This window comes from Elaeis guineensis, chromosome 13 (genome assembly GCF_000442705.2).
Source record: "Elaeis guineensis isolate ETL-2024a chromosome 13, EG11, whole genome shotgun sequence".
Lineage (NCBI taxonomy): Eukaryota > Viridiplantae > Streptophyta > Magnoliopsida > Arecales > Arecaceae > Elaeis > Elaeis guineensis.
This window is the reverse complement of record NC_026005.2, coordinates 552,123-573,944: the sequence shown is the minus strand read 5'-3', so window position 1 is coordinate 573,944 and position 21,822 is coordinate 552,123. Positions and strand designations below refer to the sequence as shown.

At 37.8% G+C, this 21,822-nt stretch overlaps 1 protein-coding gene across 1 annotated transcript; it reads right to left on the bottom strand.

Moving 5' to 3' along the window:
• Positions 1-1,354: 1,354 nt before the first annotated feature.
• LOC105060915 (uncharacterized) lies at positions 1,355-2,521 on the bottom strand. The gene has a single exon (XM_010944791.4). It carries the CDS (start codon positions 2,296-2,298, stop codon positions 1,555-1,557), a length of 744 nt encoding a protein of 247 aa, XP_010943093.1. The 5' UTR covers positions 2,299-2,521; the 3' UTR covers positions 1,355-1,554.
• Between the last annotated feature and the right edge of the window lie 19,301 nt (positions 2,522-21,822).

Sequence of the window (21,822 nt, the reverse complement as noted above, 5' to 3'; positions counted from 1 at the left end):
GCTAAAATATCAACTTGTCCATCTATCAAGTCAGATTTGAAATGGCAACATTTGCCATTCATTCGTCTATAGAGATCTCAAAGTGAGTGGTGAATAATCCCATGATGGATTCGTGTGGAGGAAGATGAACACGAAGGATACAACTAGGATCCGGCAAGCTGCAAGGCTGGTGGTCAACTTTCTTCCCATGGAGAAGAATTGTGGGTTCAAATGATGCAATCCGGTTCCCACGGCCATCCAGTGGTAGTGTCATTTATCTCCGACCGATATAGCCTCATCCTTATCTATGCGACCACCCACGGTTAAGCTATCTCTTTCTTGCTCATGTTATTCTATTTGTAATTGGTCCTTTCTCGCTTCTTCTCTCTCATCCGGGCTCTATGTTCCATCCCATTGGAAACATTATTTTATTTATATAGTAAAAACGAGCATCCACTGCACCGAGCAGTGCAAAAAGGCTGGTTAGTAAAGGAGCCTTGCACTGTCTATCGTTTAATTTACCCTCATTTAGTTATCATCTGCCAGGGAACGAAAATAAGAATCTTAACACCGTACGACCCCGGTGGGCCTAGCAGCCATTAAAAGCCGCTGGTTCCGGCCGACCCGCCCCAGCAACGCTGCCCAGCTCTCCAACCGTCAAATCTGGGACTCTATAACTTCCACCTAAACGATGAGACTCGTACTGCAACACCCCCTCGATGCAACCCGTGGATGGTTAGAAAGCGACGCTGCGGAGTGTTCAGACTTTGAGAGTGGCCGCTGCCACTGAGATCCAAATGCATTGACTCGCTTGATGCCCTTCACGTGGCATACAGCGGTTAAACCAAGCCCACACGACGTCACCTTCGTGCCCACGTCGCTTAAAAACTACAGCGCGTCAGAGCATCACGTGGACTCTCCCATGCATGCTTCCAACCCATAACACGCCTTTAATGGCTACATGACGTGGAAATTAGACGTGCCGTGTCAGTCCCATACACAGGATATAAGAATCACATATTACCCAAGTAGTGCAGATTGTGTGTGATCAATGCAACGTTTATCTATTAATTTGTATTATTAGTAATATTTTTTTTAATACCGGAGAGTTTCCTTAATTAATTAATATGTTTTGAGAGGATGAATTTTTTGATAGTGCAGGTGGCTGGGTTTCAGATCGCCGCTGGCAATTTTTAGCAATTTTATTAACTGAATCAGCGAACACCTGTGAGGACACGAGTTTAGCAGCAACTTCGATGGATTCCTTTTATGAGTGGGAGAGAGACAAAATTAGCGCAAGGACACGTGGTAGCGACTCATGGGTAACGCATATATCTTAAGCTCGATGTTATCCCTTCCAAAATAATAAAACCAGAACATAGAAAAGAGGGTAAGAATGATAAGCTTTATATAAACAACTGATAATTAACCATTCTAATCATAAGTGCTATACATGTAACAAAAACAAAAAGAGAACAAGGCAGAAATTCTATTAATTTGAAGCACTTAAAAATTTCATTACTTCACAAACCCACCTGACCTCTGCTGTATATATTTTCTCTACTGCACTTCAACTCAGCATATATGGTTGGAATTCATATAACCATAGTTCATGAACCCTTGATCTGGCAGCTGATGTGCCATTCTGACGCTTGAGTAATTTCCACTGGATGGGAATCCTAAGGCAGAGGACGGCGAAACGGCCCCCATGCTCCTCCGGCTGTCAGCCGCCTGCTCCAGTGACCGCACCTGGGTCTTCAGGAATTTGACATAGTGGATTGCCTCGTCCAGCATGGAAGCCGTGTCCATCTTCGTCCCACCGGGGACGAGCCGCTGAAGTATTCGCATCCTCTCGCTTATCCGCTCTCTCCGAAGCCGCGCCGCCACGCTCTGGGGTTCTTTGGAGATCTTAACATTCCGCCGCTTGGGTGGCTTCACCGACTCCGGGTCGATGTGGATGGGCTGCATTGCGGCAATGCGGAATATCATCTCCCGCATCGCCGCCACGGAGCCAGGCTGCTGGCCGAGGGATAATGGCCAAAGGTCAGTGTTCAGTGTGGGGTTGGTGGACAAGATGGGTGTAATGAGTGGGTGTTGGGTGGTGGTACCAACGAAAGGCATGGCAGCTGGTTGGGGACCAGCAGCCACCATGGGAGAATTTGGGGTGGTGGGAGAATTGTTGAATTCAGGCGAGGGAACAGCAGGGAACTCGGTGGATGGTGGTACCTCCGAGAATTCAGCAAATTCCTCGATTTGGATCATTGTGTTCATCCAATCCAGTTGAGTCTCTGGGGAAGAGTTAAGGAGGTCTACGTCCATGGCCTGGTCAACGAGAGATAGAAGATAGATAGATAGATAGAGAGAGAGAGAGAGAGAGATGAGGAAGGGGGAAATAGAAGAGTTGGTGCCAGAAGAATTCAAAGAAGATGGACGCCTAGGTGAGGGAAAGATCAGAAAGGAAAAGAACGGTGTATTTCGGCTTGCAGGTTGGAAGGTTATCTATCTTTGGCCAGAGAACTACCAATCCACTAGGGGGCCTATATATAAGAACTGGGTGGTACATTTAATTGATTAAAATATAGAATTTCCTTCTTATCTTTCTTTTTTTTTTTTTTTTTTTTTTTTTTTTTGCCTCTTTTGTTCTCCCGTTTGTCCATAACGTTCGCTATCACAAAGATGTTGAGCTTTTATAATGCGGTATCCTTTCCCTTTTCTTTTACCTACCACTACAAGATTGTAGGTGAGACAGAAATATAGTTAAAAATATAGTTTCATAAAAGTGGGGTTCCACAGTCCGAACTGTAAACGCCTAAAGAGAGAAGCAATAGACCCGAGCAGTTCTTTGTATTCGTTTCTCCTAGTGTTTTTTCTCTTTTTTCCTGAAAACAATGGGAAACGCATCATTGAAAAAAAAAAAAAAAAAAGGAGGAATGGGGACTCCGTTTCCCTTTCAAGAAAAAATAAAAAAAAAGAAGGGAAAATAGGGGGAAAAATTATCCGTTTCCCTTGCGTGTTCCCACAGGAGAAGGACGAGATCGAAGATCTTGCTGGAAGGATCAAGATTTCACCACCCAACATCACATGACGCGGTCAAAAGACCCAGCACTCTAGTCGGCTGCCGCCTTCAATGAAGTGGCCCCACAGGAAAGGGAATCCAACGGAAGGGTAGGCCCCACAGAAGCGCGTGTCGGAGATCTAGAGAGGAAGGTCCACACGGTCGTTGATCTCCAGTTATCCGTTTTTTGGCCGCAGTGATGGCTTTCCTGGAAGGAAGAAATAGCCCAAGGCTTTTTTTTTTTTTTTTCCTAGAAAAAAAGATCGAATACTCGAAGTTTCTTCCTCACTTCCATTTAAGTATTGTATTCGAGAAGCTCCTTTCCTAAATGTTACAAGAAGTGCCCATAGTTTTGCTATGCCACTTGTACTTCCAATTACTAATTATTTTTTTTTTTTAAATGCTCATAATCGTGCCGCTTATACTTCCAAATGCATGACTTTGTTTTGCCTTCGATAACAAAGTCCCAAGAGACACCTAAATGCTAGCCTAGCATGTAAACTATATGATTTGTTTCGAGTTCGGGTTTGGCTTGTGTTATGTTGGGGCTGGAGTGTGTACTATATAATTTTGATCGAGTTTGGGTTAGATTTGAATAAATTTATTTAACATGAACATGCATATGGAACTGTAAAGGAAGAGATTGATTGTTTAAATAGAATCTGATTTGCTTATATCCATGCCTCCAAAAGTATCTAAACAAACTTAGCTTTGTTAATGCAGCACGAGGTTCCCAGCAGATTCCATCAATTTGTAGAAATTATTTGTTACCGTATTGCCATATTTTACGTATCCTCAAAGACTTTTAGCTATTAATTGGTTGAGCTGATTTTATGGGTTGAGCACCAATTAAGCTAGTAGCTTGAATGGCCAAGCCTAAAATTGGATCGAGAATTTAATGTTCAATCCATACAAAGACTTTTAAGTCTCTAAACTTAAATATTGCCTAATTGAGCAACCAAGCCAGGACATGACTTAATTTGGTCTTGGCAATCTCCAGCGGCATAAGGTTGGAGGAATATTTGTTGATGGAGACCTAGAGAATACAGGATGCATTCAACCACTATTAGTAACCTAACACACACAATACATGTTGAAAAGCCTAAATAAATATAAGAAAAGTACAAGGAATTGAGAGATAAAAGAGATAAAACATGTTGATCAGCAAAAGAATATCCATATTTTTATTTATTTCTAAATTTTAAATACAGTCCAAGAGGTTGAGGATGTGGGTGAAAGATGGATGGATTTGTTTTAGTAGAGTCCACCTAGTTTACGATATTTAGGAGAAACCATATGCATGAGAAAGAGAGACAAAAATAAATAGAGGTTTATATAACTTGTGTCTTTATTTTTTTATAGGCATTTATGAAGAGATGAATTAAAGGTATGCTGAACGAAAAAATTGATAGATGAAATTTAGTATAGATTACACCTCTTTTATTTTAATAATATAGTTTTGATAGCGAAGATATGTATCACATAGTTGATGGGCACATATTACATATCTTCTAGTCCATAAGGGCCATATAAGCTAAGTTTACTCTGATATTATTTGTAATAATAATTAAGGAGCTCACCCCAAAAGGTCTATTGAGAGGTATAGTTTGGATTTCATAGCTCTATATAGATATTCAAGATCTATCTAGTGATAGTTGATATGGAATAAACTATATCCTCATTAATCATCAAAATAGGGAGATCATTTCAGATTGAATCATCTTTGTATTTTTATTTTTATTTTTTTGCATCGAGAAAGAAGAGAGATAGAGGAAAGAGAGATAAAGATGAATAGATAGAGGGAGAGATTTATATTCACACTATGAAACTTTAGGCAACATTAAAATGGAGAAGGGGTCTGTGGGGGAGGGAGAGAGAGAGAGAGAGAGTTGTGATATCTAAGGTTAAAATGGATTGGATGCATACCTTCAAAGAGCGCATTTGTACATTCAAAAGATCTTCAAGGGAAGATTGCATTAGCATACTTTTATGATGCACTAGATTTGATAAATTTAAAAAAAAATGCAAATATACAAGGAAAACCTGATAGAAGTAATTTTTTACTCCTTTTGTGATAAAGTGCAAATTTGCCTAATGACTATGTCAAGCTCCAGCCAAACCAATTTTATAAGGTCAAATAGATTTCAAGCGTCAAAAATGCTAATTCACTTGGAAGTGCTTCCAAATTCTACTCACCCTAGCATAACCAAGGCCCAACTTGCAATGTTATAGGACAACTCTCTTTTAAATTATTTTTCAATCTCAAATCTTTTTAATAACAGTTCACCAAATTACACGCTTTATGATTTCTCAAACATAATTTAGAAAACATTATCGATCTAGAAGCTTTGCTAACACTCAAAACCCATGACCCATCCCTTTTGGGACCACACACTCCTGATCTCAGTCTAAATTTTGTGCATTTATATCTAGATTTAAGTGACTTTCTATTTATCACATTCCATCTACATGACCTTCATCATAGAACCTTAAAATAATCTAACTAGCTTCTTAACAAGAATGTCCTTCAAACTTACTGGTGTTGTCACACACCATGATAGCCATTCCATAGCATAAAACAGGAGCACTAAAACAAACTAACATGAAGAAAAAAATCATGATTTGATGATCCATTCACTTCTATCCTTTTTGACTATTTTCCTATTTCTTGCCCTAGAAGCTCTCCTCCCTCAATAGTCTCTTGACAAAACTCTGGCATCAAAACAATAAAGGGGGGGCCTAGACAAAGCATCATTCATGATGCCTACTTGAATTTCATATTGGATGATGAATTATGATCCGAAGTTGCCATTAACCCCAATCTTGATATGGAGAGGAATAGTCAAAGTTGGAACATGATTTTGTCTGCAATCCTTTTAGTGTATGACTAAGTGACAGTTTTCATTACATAGACACACCTCACATTTTCTTAGCCTCATTTTTGCCAATGATTACCACCATTCAGACATCTTATCTTCAAACTCACTCAAAATGATTGAGTGATGGATGGCCATTGTCTCTAGTAGAGAAGGGCAAAATTGCAATAAATGGGGGTAAAAAATATGTTAGATGTTTGAGGAAGCCTTGTGTTGTGGGGATTATTTGCTATCTGAACTGATCTTTCTCTCTTTCGATCACGACCAAGCACTCAGCAATAACTCAACATGAATGCCTTAAATGTCAGAGAGAGAAATCTAAGAAATCAAGATGGAGTGACTTTATATCATCGGCTTCTGTCTAACCATTGGCTTAGATGATTATTAATCCTAAGTTTGGGATTTTATCAACAATAAGAAATAAGGTCTCACGACCGACACGGAATGAAAGATGATACCTTAGAATCTTGGGCATAGATACCAATGCATCTGAGGTGGAACCCTGGCTTCATATTGATCTCAAGCCACCAGCCCATTCAGCCACAAGGGTAATTCGTTGGAATCTTTCAATGACTTTTAAAATATGGACAAAACCTACAAATGACACCTACAACTAGTAACTCTGATTCGCAGGTTAATGGATGGATTTTCTATTCTAACAGCCTATCAGATTAAGGTCTAACAACCTAGAAAACTAGGATCTATCAGATTCAAGCATAACGGCCTACGATTCCATCTCTACATAAAGAGATAACAAGAATACCCTCTAGGTAACTTCCACTCTAGAGAAAAGAATCATCCATGCTCTTGTTCTCTCTCTCTTTTTTCTACTATTCTCAAGCTCCAACTAACTTAAGTATTAGAGGATTTCTGACCAGAGAACCTCCGATGAGAGTGGACTTATCCTGTAGATCTTCTTGGTATTCTAATCCTCAGATTGAAGTCGAGCTCTTAGGTTGGAGAGAGTCTAACCCCACCACACTCATCTTGGATCAGAGTCTTGCAGCAACAATTTGAAACTATAGGAAGGGTCAAGCCCATTAAAAGAGGAAAGAGAATATAGCAAGAATGAGAGTGCACAATTCTGCCACTTCACATCAGCAATCCTCTCGCCATAGTCAAAATGGTGCTATCCGAGTGTCTGCCATAATGCAACCCCTTGTCATGACAGATCAATAGTAGCTTGATGCCTTGGTCCAATAGATCCAAGTATTAACTAATGCGATACAACACCTCAAGCAGGTGACAAAGTGGCAACAATCTCAGGAATCGATTCCTCCGACAACTCTCTCTCGGCACAACCGCTGATCTTATCCCAAGAGCCACCTTAAAAGCCTGAAATTTGCTTCCTGACGAACTCTCTACTCTGCTCTCACTCCTACTCCCCACCAGTCATCTTTCCATCAAACCCTAAGGAAAGAAGATCGATGATGTCAGTCTCCCACCTCCTTCGATAGAGACTCGACTCCGGATTATTCTCCACGGCCTGAAAAGTCTCACCGAGAAGAAGACCTCAAGCAAAAAGTTTGAGAAATAAAATACCACCTTGGTGAAGTCCAGAACAAGAGCCGAAAGAATGACGATAGGCCCAGTTTCAACTATTGACCTTTCTTTTCTTATACCGTTTCGAAGGAACTAATTCTACATTGGTTCAAGATGTCTCAGATAGAGCTATATGATAGCTCTTCCGGCCTCTTCGACCACTTGAAGGGCTACAAGGCCCTGACGTTGTAGGGTGCCTTGAACGATCCACAACTATAGTGCCCCAACTATAAGAAATGAAAAATCGATTGGCCTAATGAAGTGATGAAGCGAACGATCCACAACAAAAAAATTTTGCCTAAAGATATGAGTTAAAGGCATCTTCTTGCTGAAAATTGGGCTCTGCCTCCACTAACTTTTTCGTGTCAGCTAAAATTAAGAAGAAACCCACCGTTGATCAGATTGTAGGCAATCCGTGAGTCGCCTAGTATAGAATCAAAAATTCAGACCGAAGGAACACACATCCCTTCCATCCTAGACAAAGAAAAAATAGGCTCCGACGTAGTCACACTAGCTTGATATGGTAGCTTTAGGTACCTTCTTTTTCTTTGGGGGCAGACGATAGAAGCTAGATCTAAAATATCTTCCTCAGTGAGGAAGTTTGTGCTAAAGTAAGAACCTCATCTATACAGCCTGAGATGCTTCCCACAACCAAGGTCTCATACATTGTAGGAGAAAAACTCTGAACCCCAGGGCCTCACCATGAAGATACCTCGATCGAGCCGATCCAACTTCCAAGACCTTCCCCCTCTTTCTTGAGACCCTACGAAGCTTCTTTAATTCTTTCAGCCTCATTCCCATAACTAACTAGAGCAGTAATGAAGAGTTATCATAAGATCATTAGAAAAGTTGTCGGAAATCACCCCTTCAACCAGAATACGCCCAAGAGAGCAAGACCAAGAGAAGCCAACATGAACTGACAGCAAAGAGAGGCCAAAGCTCCAATATTCATAAAATCTCTGGACAACACAGATGACGCATCGATTAAGCTGGTCCTACTAGATGACTGACATTTGGCACCATTTGATTGTATGATTTTGTTTCTTTTTGATGGCCAATTAGAGAGCATGATGGTTCATGTGGAAGTATAGGAAGCGATGCAACACTTGCAAGGCTAAAGAAGTTGAACATTCCTTAAATCCTATAGGTTTGTTGATCCTATAGAATTTGAACGATTTTCTCATCGAGCGAAGGGTAGGAAATCAATCAGATTGATTTTTTGATCAAAAAAAAGTACTAGCTAAATTGCACTACTCTCTTCATCCGACCTAATCTAAGCTCGAACTCGAGAGTTGGGGACAACTAATATGGGGGTAAAAAATCCTACCTCGGATCAATCACAATGGTAACTTTGGATGGGCCGATCTCTGAATTCAGCCGACTTGATGTGTCATCAGAGACTGACCTTAGTCGATATAACAGGCAAGGTTGACCCTCATTACCGTGCGGATTTCTAAATCTCATGATCATTGGAAATAGCTAATAGCAAGTAGATAATGTAGTGAACCATCCCTGAATCCTGCCAAATCATACAGGTGATATCAAGTATATCGCATCTGATAAGGTAGGAGTAACGCCCCCGCACTCCTGCCTTCTCATAGCACCTCAAACCTCCGCCTATAAATGGAGGCGCCCAGGGGACCCTCAACATAAGCACAAAATCTCTCTCATGGTCACTCCTTTTCATCTTTTTCGGACTTTTGACTTGAGCATTAAAGGATCCCTTTCGAAACCAACTCTAGTCAGGGACTTGTGTAAGTATCGCCGCCACTCTCCTGCAATCGCCATCCACCTCCAGCCAAGCCGATCCAAACTAGGAGATCTATAGCAACACCTGCTATCAAGAGGGCCTCATTGCCATCAAGGACTCTACCAACTGATCCCTTCGAAATTCTAACCACCAACCAGCCAACCCTTCATTCCTTAAAGTCCACCAGGCTCACGCAAAGCTCACATGCCCAAAGAAACAAAATATGTGCTCAAGAAAAAGAAGTTTTATTAATTTTTTGATGATCAAAACTTAGTGCATAAGGTGATATTTATAGGCCATAGGGTGGGTCAAACTTAGGAATTGGTTCTTTGGATGGTTGGCAGTGAGCATTTGTAGTCATCGGATTGTGAGCAATTCAAATTCAGTTGAAGGGACCTCTTGGACTCAATTCTGGTGGTGAACTTTTGGAAGGTCTTGCTCATCGATAGATAGTTTTGGTGATCTAGCTCTTTTGATGGTGACCTTCGCACTGTTGGAAGGATTCTAATGGCTTAAGGGCTACTATCAGCTACTTCTTAGGCCTAGTTGGTCCTAGCTTGGGCCTGGGATAGCCTAGCCTGCATCATTTGAACTTATATCTGATGCCACTTCCTTACTGAAAAATCAAATAGACTGATCTAGATGAAATGAATGATGTATGACAAGTATTATAGATATGTAATTTTCTAAACATTTAAACTGAATGATTATATCGCTTAGACCTCCTGAAGGTGTTCTAGAGCCTACTGTGACTAGCATAAAAGTTGGAACAAAAATCATATGGGGCGAGCTCTATAAAAGATCATATGGGACGGGCTTCATAATGTGCTATGTGTGCCTTAATACTAACCTTAAAGTATGAGTCTAAAAGTCAAAGACTTTTTCTATCGACAGAGTTATTAGTCTCGTGATTAAAATATTCTCTTTCTTCCTCATTTTCAGTACATAGCGACACATACTATATGACCATATGATACACTAAATATATAATTAGATGATATATATTGTAAATTTTTTTGATGACACCCAACAATGATCTAATATGCACCTACAGCTAAATTGATGCATAGTTTATAGAATTTAGTTTCATCAGTACAAAATATATAACTAATTGATACACACCTAGTAAAATATTCATCCAACATTTCAATACATACATCTAGATAAAGTGATATATAATTTTTAAAATATAACATTTATCAAAACACAGTATATTAATAAATGATACACACTAGACGGCTTATTGATATATACTAGAAACTTTTTTGATACACATCTAGCAATGATCCAATACGCACTTATAGATAAATTGATACATAGTTTATCAAACTTAATATTCACTAATACACAGTATATGGTCAGTTAATACACACTCAGCAAAATATTCATCTAACATTCAATACACACATTTAGGTAAAATGATACACAATTTTCATAAACTTTTAGATGCAAAGATCTGGAGTTGTCAACAGGCCGGGTCCAAGCTTGAGACCAGCAGGCATTTACCCGACGGGTCCGAGTCTGGTACTAAAATCGGACCTATTTATCCAGATTTAGGTCTGGATCCAATAAATCATAATGTAAATGGATAGGATCTGAATATTTAATACTCAGACCTGACAGACCTGAGAATCGAATAATATAATATAATAATATTATATATATATTAAAAATATTTTGAGCTGTTAGATCAGAGATCTAATCGTCTAAAATTTTAAAGGGCAAAGAAGCCCTAGATGACTGAGAGTCTGAGATCGTGATCCCAATTCCCACATCCCTATTCTCGGATTCTCCCATCCCTCTCTCTGTCTCTCAATCTCCCTCTCTCCCTCTCTCTGTCTCCCTCTCTCTGTCTCTCAGTCTCCTCGACGGTGCCTCTCCCTCCCCTCCTGTTCTGCTTCGGGCATCCTGCCTCTCTCTCTTCATCGCGAGATCCACTTGCCGACGGTCGGACCCTGACACCAATGCCATGGACAGAGAAGATCAGCTCCAAGAGGAGATTCTCTCCCTCTCTCAGTCTCCTTCTCTTCCTCTCTGTCTTTTTGCCTCCTGCTCTCCCTCTCTATCAAGATCCCTCCATCGAAATTTGATCTCTCTGACGGTACCAAGCCCTCCCTCCTCTCCCGCTCTCGACTTCCTCTCCCTTTCCGTCGAGATCCGATCTCCTCTCCACCTCTCCCCCTCCACCGCTACCTTCTATGGCTCTACCGCTCCGCATCCCCTCCCTCTGCCTAGCATCATCTCTGCTGCCATCTGGGCCGCCTCTTCCTCTCTACCACTACCGTCTGTCGAGATCCGATCTCTCCACCACTATCCTTTATCGTTCTGACTTTCTCTCCTTCTCCACCACTCTTCGGACCCTGACACCAAGGCTGTCTCAGTTACTGAGATCCGCCCAATAGATATTTTTTTGAGACTTTGAATATGAATTTCAGATCTCGAAATCGGATACGGATATCCAGGATCTATTAAGATTCGGGTCTGGTACTTCAAGGCCAGACTCATCGAATATTTGAGTACAAGTCTAGTATTAGTAACTAAGATCGGGTCCAAATCTAGATATCTTAATTCTGACCCGAACCCGACCCATGGGTGTGTATCAAAAAAGTATGACAGGGCAATAACCCAACCCATGGGTATTTGTCCCAAGGCATGTAGAGAGATATATTATGTTTTCATCATTTTTAAGGAGGAAGTTGAAAGTCCTTTAGCTCCTCTTGAGATCTAAACATTGTTGGAAGAATTTATGAATTTTCTCTCCAAAAAGCTTCTCAATAAACTTCCTCCACTTAAAGACATACAACATTATATCAATCTTGTCAAATGGGCTACATATTGCACCTCCTTTATTATTGCATGAACCTCTTCAAGTATGAGGATTTACATCACCCATTCTAATGTGCTGCAGGAAGGGTATGCTTGTGCAAGTTTGTCCTTGTGTTCTTTATCCTAAGAAAGATGGGATCTAGAGAATGTTTATTATTAGTTGTGCCATCAATATGATCATACATAGGCTTCCGATACCTAGGCTTGATCATATTGTAGACATGTTGAGTGTTGCTAAAGTTTTCTCTAAGGTTGAACTTAAGAGTGCATACCATCAAATTGACATACGATATTCGGATATCAGCAAAAGATCGTGTTCAAGACTTGAGAGAGTCTTCAAGCGGTTAGTCATATTGTTTGGTTTATATTACATGAGTCTATCATTTTCATGTAAGTCTTATGATCTTATATTTTAAAATTTATGGATACATATTTTGATGATATCTTATGAATACTATCATTCTGTAACGATCATTAGACATATTTGGAGCAAGTATTGCAGGCCTTAAGGGACAAGATTTTTTTTTCTTCTTCTTTTTTTTTTTTTTTTTTGAAATGGTGGGTACGACCACCATACATTTCATTGGACATGAAAGGGGTACAAAGAGCAAGGAGGAAAATTAAAAAAAAAAAAAAAAGGAAGAAAGGAAGAAAAGTAAAAAAGGGCAGGGGAATATACGGCCGCTCGCAGCACTTGGCCAGGAAACCCATATGATATAAATAGAGCCCAACAACGACCAGTGTAAACCTTCGATCTGGCCCATTCAAGGCCCGCCAGCTCAGGTTCAAAATTTAAAACAAGATATGCTTCCGATCGCTTTGACTTGAGTCTCTGGAAAAGTAGGAGTGTCAATCTCAAAGAAATGCACTTCTGTCACTGACTTGACCTTCTTGGGTTACATTGTGTTGATAGAGGTAATCATATTAAGTTGGGCCATATGGAGTTGGCCTGTGCCCAAGGGAGTTGTTAAGGTAATGGTTTTCCATTCAAGGCTTCATTCAGTATTAGGTGATACATTGCAATTTCAATACGCCACGTGTCCTTTATTGACTACATGAAGAAGGCAGATTTGTTTGGATTACTGAAGCTGAGAAAAGCTTCAACCTCATGAAGAACAAAATGATGATTGCTCGAATTGTGGCACTTGCTTTTTAGTAAGGTTTTTAAGGTAAAAATTAGTGCCTCTCATGTGTTTGTTTGTGTGATCTTTTAGTCAAGCAGTCCAGTGTGTAGCAAATTTTAGTGAGCAGCTGGTGCAATTTTAGGTCCTCGTTTAAGCTCTCAGATATTCATGGCATTATCTGATTTAGTGGGAGTTTGTGCTCAATCCGGACCAACTTCTCCTCGTTAGCTACCAAGTAGAAGCAACCTGGCCAAGCGGGTAGCAGCTACCAGTCATAGGCACCTCTGTTGGATATGCTGCTGCTGCAGTTGCACCAGCACGATGCGGATGCATATCAACTGAAGCATCTCACACTAAAACTGCCGTTTGGTATCCCGTGGGTCACCAAAACCTTCCTGCTAAAACTGTCCTTTGGTGTCCCCTGTGGGTCACCAAAGCCTTCCTGCTAATGAATGCCACCATCGTAGGAATCACCATCAACAAGACTGGCCCTAGAACTGTGTCATCCTCACCTGTATTCATAATTAATGATATAAAACTCTAAAAAATGATGAACTAGATGAAAATGAAACTTAATGAAACATATTTTAAACAAGTAGAACAGCTAATTTATGGCTGGTTTTGGCCAAATTGAGCGGTCCCAATAGCCTTGGCAACGGGTCAGATTAGATGCGGATTTAGGTCGACCCAAATCGGACCTGATATCCCAGTATTTTGATCCAAATCCGTGACCTGATTGATCAACACTTTCTTTACCCATACCCTATCCAATTGGATATCGGATTATCCGATTAGGCACCCACCCCACTTAAATGAAATTTTCTAAATGAAAATAGAAGCATCGAATAATAACCTACTACCACTCTTCAGTCTTTGAGACCTTAACCAAGCCTAAAGACCATAAGGCTCACACAACCAATCTTTAGCCTTTAACTAAGCCTAAACATCATAAGGCCCACATAAAATCGAATTAGGTAATGGGTCGGGGCGGCCACTACCCGAACCCGACCCGATCCGAGATATAAATTTATCGAATTTGGATTGGGTCGGGACAAAACTCGATCAACATGTTGATCTGTTGAAATTTCATATCGGGGTATGTATGTATGTTTCAAAATTTTTCTTTTCTAAACAATGCAGTGAAATAGAAGTTTAAAACCCTTTTAATCTAAATCATGTATACATGAAATATAAAACACAAAGATCTACTTCATATGCTTAAATCGAACATATGCCGAATTTCATGCTGAAATTAAATATGTGATCGAATCACAAACCTGTTTCACAATTTCTTTCTTCAAATATGGATCTGAAAGAGAGTAGATTTTTTTTTAGCCATGTAAGTATCCGCCTCTACAAGTATCCACTCAGAATCAGTCTGGAACAGTCCTCTACATTGTTGATCTTTCTTCTCCAAAAACAATCATCCTATGAATCTGAACGAAGTCTGGATCGTGATCAACTCTTTGATCTTTTCCTTGATCTTTTTCTTCTCTTCTTCTCTAGCTCTTTTCCTTTGATTATGAAGCAACCAAGATTTGAAAACCAGCAAAGAAAAGAAGACGCCCAAGCTCCCCTTGGGTGTGGAGATGGAAGGATGCCCAACTCCTTTGGGCATTGGATCCAAAGGAGAGAAGAGAGGGAGGCATGGGGGGATCTTATGGAAGGCGTGGGATGCTAGAAATCTGGTGTAAAGAGCCTTAGAGAAGGCCCTTTTAAATAGACAAAATATTTGAATCCTATTCAAAATCAAATAGCCCTTAATACAAGTCTTATTTGCATTAGAAATCTTTATAGCCTTAGATATTTGACTCCCTTTAGGAGATTCATTAAGTGTCAACCATTGGAGCCTTTGCATCCACTTTTTCATATGCCACATAGGGCCTAGGGAACACCCCATGTTGGTCCCACACATCCTCTTTTAAGTGGGCACGCCTAACTTGATCAAATCAAGTGGTGCTCTATGCAAAAAATCAAGAAAATTGATTAAGAGTTTGAACCCTTAATGCATATGATCCAAAACCCTAGGCACTGAACAATTGAAACCCAATGAATCTAATTTATTTAGATTATTAGCAGATAATTAATTTGAATTAATCTTATTAAATAAGAAATTCAAGTGCAAAGAGAAAATTGGGTTCAACCATGTGCTAGCAAGGTTATTCCCTAAATCCAATAGGATTTTTTTAAACCCAATTGAGACTTCATAAGCCCAATTACTTATTTCAAATCTAATCTTTTTGTTGTGTGACTTCATAGGTTCAATTCTATCTGATAGTGAGATATATTATGATCTCTATCATAGTATCATTTAAATTTTTCTTAATAGGTTGGAACAATTCCACTTTAACTCATCAAGGATTGTCAACTTGAGCAATCCTAGTGAGCTCTTACAATCCACCAGTGACACCTAGCAGTATGTAGTGGCAATCCAATAGAACCAAAATAGAACCTCAAGGTGTAGTTCACATGTGATTCGATTTCTCTATCGTGAGTCCGATTAGATGGCAAGTCATAAATAAATCGTCAAACCTCATCATCGATCATATGATAGATTCGATTAGCTCAAGTCCATTTATGATTCTCATAAAAATTTTTTCAATCAATCACACAGCTGTGGCCACAGACTCTTGGACTTAACCTCTCAAATTTCATAAGACTACTCCTCTCTATCAAGATCGATAGATTCTATCTAGATACATATCCTACTCCTACAGTGGACCAACTGTCGCCAACATCCACTACAAGATCTCATCGAAGTCATGTTAATGTGTCAGTCAAACTCCAGCAGCCTCATCGCGAGCAATAGTACATTGCAGGTCAAAAGACTATTCACACAACTACGGCATCAAGACGATCACTGACGACTGAATAAAAATCTAAGTGATCTCTCATATGGTCACGCTCAGTACTAGTTATTCTCTAACAACTATCCGCACTTATCGCTCAGTGTCTCTACACTATAGATCAGAGACTCAGCTATCTCGAAGAAAGTGATCTGTGCGTTGGTCTATCCGGATCGATCACCATCCTCATGATGATACTATAATCAGAAGTATTTAAAAATTTTATATATATCTCTAATTTTTAATATTTTAGAATATGTATCGAAGTATTAATTTCATGGATGATACAAGGACACGTCACTCTTGAATGAAAATAAACTTATCCTTTTTATTGATCAAATCAATATTTTAATGTACAAAATTATGCCTAGACTTATTATAATGTGTCAGCCACATTGACTTTTAAGACATACATCTAACATTCTCTCACTTGGACTAAAATCAATTGACCACTAATCTAAATCCCATCTTTTCAAGGTGAATTCCATCTTTGACTGGCTTAATTATTTTATCAATGGGTCTACCATATTATCGCGGAGTCTACTTTTCACACCTCAACATATTTTTTTTCGAAGTAGTCACGTATGATATGGAACTGCCACTCAATGTGCTTTGATTTCTGATAAGACTTGGCTTCTTAGCAGTGCTATGGCTTTATTGTTATCGCAATAAAGTGGTATGACATCTGATGTCATTACTTCAAGTTCGTGATGAACTTCTTGAACCAAAAGCCTACCTTCGCAATATCGAAGCAGCGACATATTCAGTTTCTGTGGTTGAATCCGCTATAATGGATTACTTGAAACTTTTTCAGCTGACTAGCCACCATTGCATGTGAACATATATCCTGACATAGATTTTTTATCATCAGAATCAAACATCAAGTCTGAATCAGTATACTCCTCAACTCGTAACTCAAAACCTCCTCCAAAGATCAAAACAAATCTTTAGTTTTCTCAAGTACTTAAGATATTCTTCACAGTTATCAGTACTCCTCATCTAGATTTGACTGATATCTGCTCGTGACATTCACAGCAAGGACAATATCAGGTTAAGTACACAGCATGACATACATGAAGCTCCCTATGGCGAGGCGTAAAGAATCCTACTCATGCATTGAACTTTCTCAGATATGGTTGGACACATCATCTTGAAAAGAGAATACCATGCAAAAAAGATAAGAGTTCTTTTTAGAGTTTTTATGCTGAATCTCTTCAGTACTTTTTCTATGTACAGCTTTTGTGATAGACCTAGCATTTTTTTAGATCTATCCTTACAAACCTTTATTTTAAGAATATATGATGCTTCTCCTAGGTCTTTCACAGAGAATTTCTTGAACAACCATCTTTTGACCGAGATCAGCATGAAAATATTATTCTCAATGAGGAGAATATCATCCACATATAATATAAGAATGTTATTACACTCCACTGATCCTCTTGTATACACAAGATTTCTCTTCGTTCTTGATGAAACAAATAATTTGATTGCATCATCAAAATGAAGATTCCAACTCTAAGAAGCTTGCTTTAATCCGTATATGGACTTTTGTAGCTTACAGACTCGATAATCATCATCACCAGATGTGAAATGCAAAGACTGCTTCATATAAATATCTTTCTCAAGATATCCATTCAAGAAATAGTTTTCACATCCATTGTCAAATTTCATAATCATAATAAGCTGCAAAGCAAGTAGAGTACAGATGGATCTCGACATAGCTACAAACGAAAAATTTTTGATAGTCAATCCCTTCATGCTGACTATAACTTTTTACCACGAGCTTAGCTTTATAGGTCTCACCTTACCATTGGCACCTATTTTCCTTCTGTAGATTTATTTACATCCAATAGGTACTATACCCTCAGATGATTTACTAAGATCCATATTCGGTTTGAGTGCATTGAGTCAATCTTTGATTTCATTGTATTTAATTATTTTTCAGAATCAATGTCAGACATCGCCTCGTCAAAGATATTAGGATCATCACCATGACCCTTATCTTTCATAAGAAATATTTTCTCTACTTTTTTTGTAAGCATACCCATGTATCTTTCTGGAGGTCGGGAGATCCTGCTAGATCTATGAGGTGGTGAAAAATATCAACTACTGGCTCATGAATAATAGGTTCTTGAGGATCCATAACTTTTTGCTCTTCAGAGACTTTCTCTTCAAGCTCAACTAACCTCCAATGCCACATCCTGGATAAATATTTTTTAGGAATATGACGTTCCGACTCACAATCGTATTATGATCTTGTGGAAAGTATAAGTAGTATTTCATTGATTCTTTTAGATACTCAATAAAATGAGCTATTACAGATCTATCCTCTAATTTTCAGCCATCTGTCTCTTAACATAGGTCGAACATCCTCAAGTCTTAAGATAATCTAGACTCAGCTTCTTACCGTGCCATATCTCATATGGTATGGTAGGAAGAATTTTGATGGAATCCTATTCAATAAGAGAATTATAGTTAATAAGGATGTCTCCAAAGATATAAGGATAAATCAGTGAAGCTCATGATGATTTGATCATATCTAATAGGATTTTATTCCTCCTTTCGAATACCCCACTGAAATGAAGTATTACGGTAGGAGCACTACAAGAAAAGAGTATTTTACAATAAAATTATTTGTGTCGTACATATTTTCATTGTCACTAATTTATTTATGATATAAAAAAATGATCGTAAATAATAAAATATTTATGATGAAAATAATTTTTCATCGTAAATAGTTGCCTATCAATGATAAAAAAATTATTTCATCATAAATATATATTATTTATGATGAATATTTTTATCATAAATAATATATTATTTATTTTAATTTTAAATTTTTAAATATTTATAATAAAAATACTTTATCATAAATAATTTAAGTATTTATGATAAAAATATTTTTTTATCAAAAATAAAATTATTCCCAATACAAATATTATCATCACCAATATTTAAAAAAAAAATTAAAAAATTTAAAAATTATAGATTATTTGTGATGAAAATATTTCATCATAAATAATTACGTATTTAGATTAAAAAAATTTTCATTATAAATACTTTATTATTTATGATGAAAATATTTTATCGTAAATAGTTAAAAAAATCAAAAATTTAAAAAAAATAAAAATTATTGATTAGTTGTGATGAAAATTTTTCATCATAAATAAAAAATTTTTATGCCAAATTTTTTTTATCATAAATACTTGATTATTTTGATAAAAATATTTTCATCATCAATAATTAAAAAATTAAAAATATCAAAAAAAATTACTCATTATTTATGATAAAATTTTCTATCATAAATAAATAGTTTTTATAATAAAAAAATATCCATTATAAATACATGATTATTTATGATAAAAATATTTTCATTATCAATATTTAAAAAAATTATAATTTAAAAAAATTAAAAGTTGCTTACTATTTATGATGAAAATTTTTCATCATAAATAATCGAGTATTTATAATGAATATTTTTTTATCAAAAATACTTTTATTTGTGATGAAAGTATTTTTATCGTTAATGTATAAAAAATTATAAAATTTAAATTTTTAATTTTTAATTTTGTGTAGGCAACTGCATCTATTTTTTGTAGCAGCTGTATATATCTTTTGTCTTTTTACATAGTAAAGAAGCAAATATGAGTTATGATCCAAATCGAATTTTTTATATGAAAAAATCATATAAAAGTGGATGATATTCACAGATTAGAATGAATAAAATTTTTTGAATGAAATAAGCTATATATTTATTTGTAACGTAAAATTCATCTGTTCATCACTGTCTCTGTTACTAGTGATATCAATAAATCTTTTTTATGGAGTATCCGCCTTAAGTTGTATGAAAAGAGCTTCCTTTCATACAGAAATCATATAATTAAGCAGCATATTCTAGTATAACTTTACAATCTCGAAAGATACCATATTTTTCATATCAATCAACATTCAAATATATCTCTATAGGAGTTCTAATCATGAGAAGACAAACAATACGAGTACTCAATCTTCTTTGCAATGTAAAGTATAAATATGAGCTTATACCTTATAACACAACTTGCAATACCTGCAGTCTATTTTATTTCTGATTAATTACTAGATCTTTGTTGCTTACATAAGTTCTTTGAATTTTTCAAGCTTGATCCTCACAAGCATGCAATATACGAGCTTCTGGACCTCTAACTTTCTGTCCCTACCCTATCCTCCAAATCTCAATCTTGATAGATTTCTCTCACGATCTCAGAATCATCGTGATATTCTCGTCTCTGACTTCCAGAATGAGGACTCAAGAAGAAGACGAGCTCTTTGAGATTGAAGACCTCAAAGCTATCGATCTCCCATAGTGTCCATTCTACTACGAAAGTCGAAGAGCTATTCTTATAACAATTATTAGTGATATAAATTGAACCTTTCATCGTAATTATATTTTTTATGTATATAATTTTTTTTAAAAAAATCATAAATTAACTATTTATATAAAATTTTTTGATTAATAAAAAATTAATTTTTTTGATGAATTTATTTTGAAAAATTTTTTAGATTAAAATTTTTAGATTAAAAAAATAATTTTATTTTTATCATGAATATTTTTTTAATGTCATTTTCTTTGTTAAAATTTTTGGATGGAAAATTTTCTTGATGAAAAAATTCAAAATTATTTTTTATAAAATTATTATTAGAAAGATATTTAATTATTAGCGACGTAAAATAAATTTTTATCATAAATAGTCTTTAATTTTTTTATAATTTTTTTATGAAATATATTTATGATTAAATTTATTTTTCATCAGCAACCATATTTTAAAAATATTATTTCAATCAATTTTTATGAATGAAAAATTTGTTAATGGAATTTTTTTTTATTAGCCACAAAAATGTGTTTTCATCAAAAAAATATTTGAAAAATATTTTTTTTATTTTTTTGAAGAAAAATTGTTAGAGAAAAAAATATATTTTTGGATGGTATTTATTAGTGATGAAACTCAATTTCCATCGCTAATAGACTTATTAACAATGAAATTTTTTTTCTATCATCAATAATTTATTTTTGGATGAAATCTTTTTAGAAAAAAATTTTTTAGTGGAGAATTTTTTTGAAGGAATTATTGATAATGAAAATAATTTTTCAAACTAATAATGGTATTAACGATGAAAATTTTGTCGCTAATAGTTCTATATTAATTATATGTCAATTCGACATCCTTTCGCATGAAACCCTATTCCTCCCCCTCTCTCCCCTCTTCGAGCACTCCCCTCTCCCCTCTCCGACCGAGCTCTCCCTCTCCCCTCTCCCTCTTCAAGCTCTCCCCCTCTCTTCCTGCCGGCGAGCACGTCTCCATTGTCGCCGCCGCGTTACCGTCCATCGGAGGTAAGGGTTCTTCCTCCTTTTTTTTTGTTGATCAGGCCACCGGGGGCGGAGGGGGTTGTGGGGGTGGGGGTGGGCGGCCAAGGGGACATGGGGGCCGGGGGTTCGGGGGGGCGGAGGGGGTTGCTGGGGTGGGGGTGGGCGATGGGGGGCGACATGAGGGCGGGGAGGGGGTCGGGGGGTGCCGAGGACGGCATGGGGGTGGGGATAGGGTCGGCCGGCGGAAGGGGTTGCAGGTTGGGGGTGGGTGGTCGGGGGCGACACGGGGGCAGGGATGGGGTTGGGGGGTGGCCGGGGGCGATATGGGGGCGGGGAGGGGACCGTGGGCGGTCGGGGGTGGCTGGGGCGGCCGGGGTCACATGGGGGCGGGGAGGGGATCGGCCGGCACAAGGGTTGCAGGGGTGGGGGTGGGCGGTCGGGGGCGACACGGGGGTGGGGATGGGCCCGACCGACATGGGG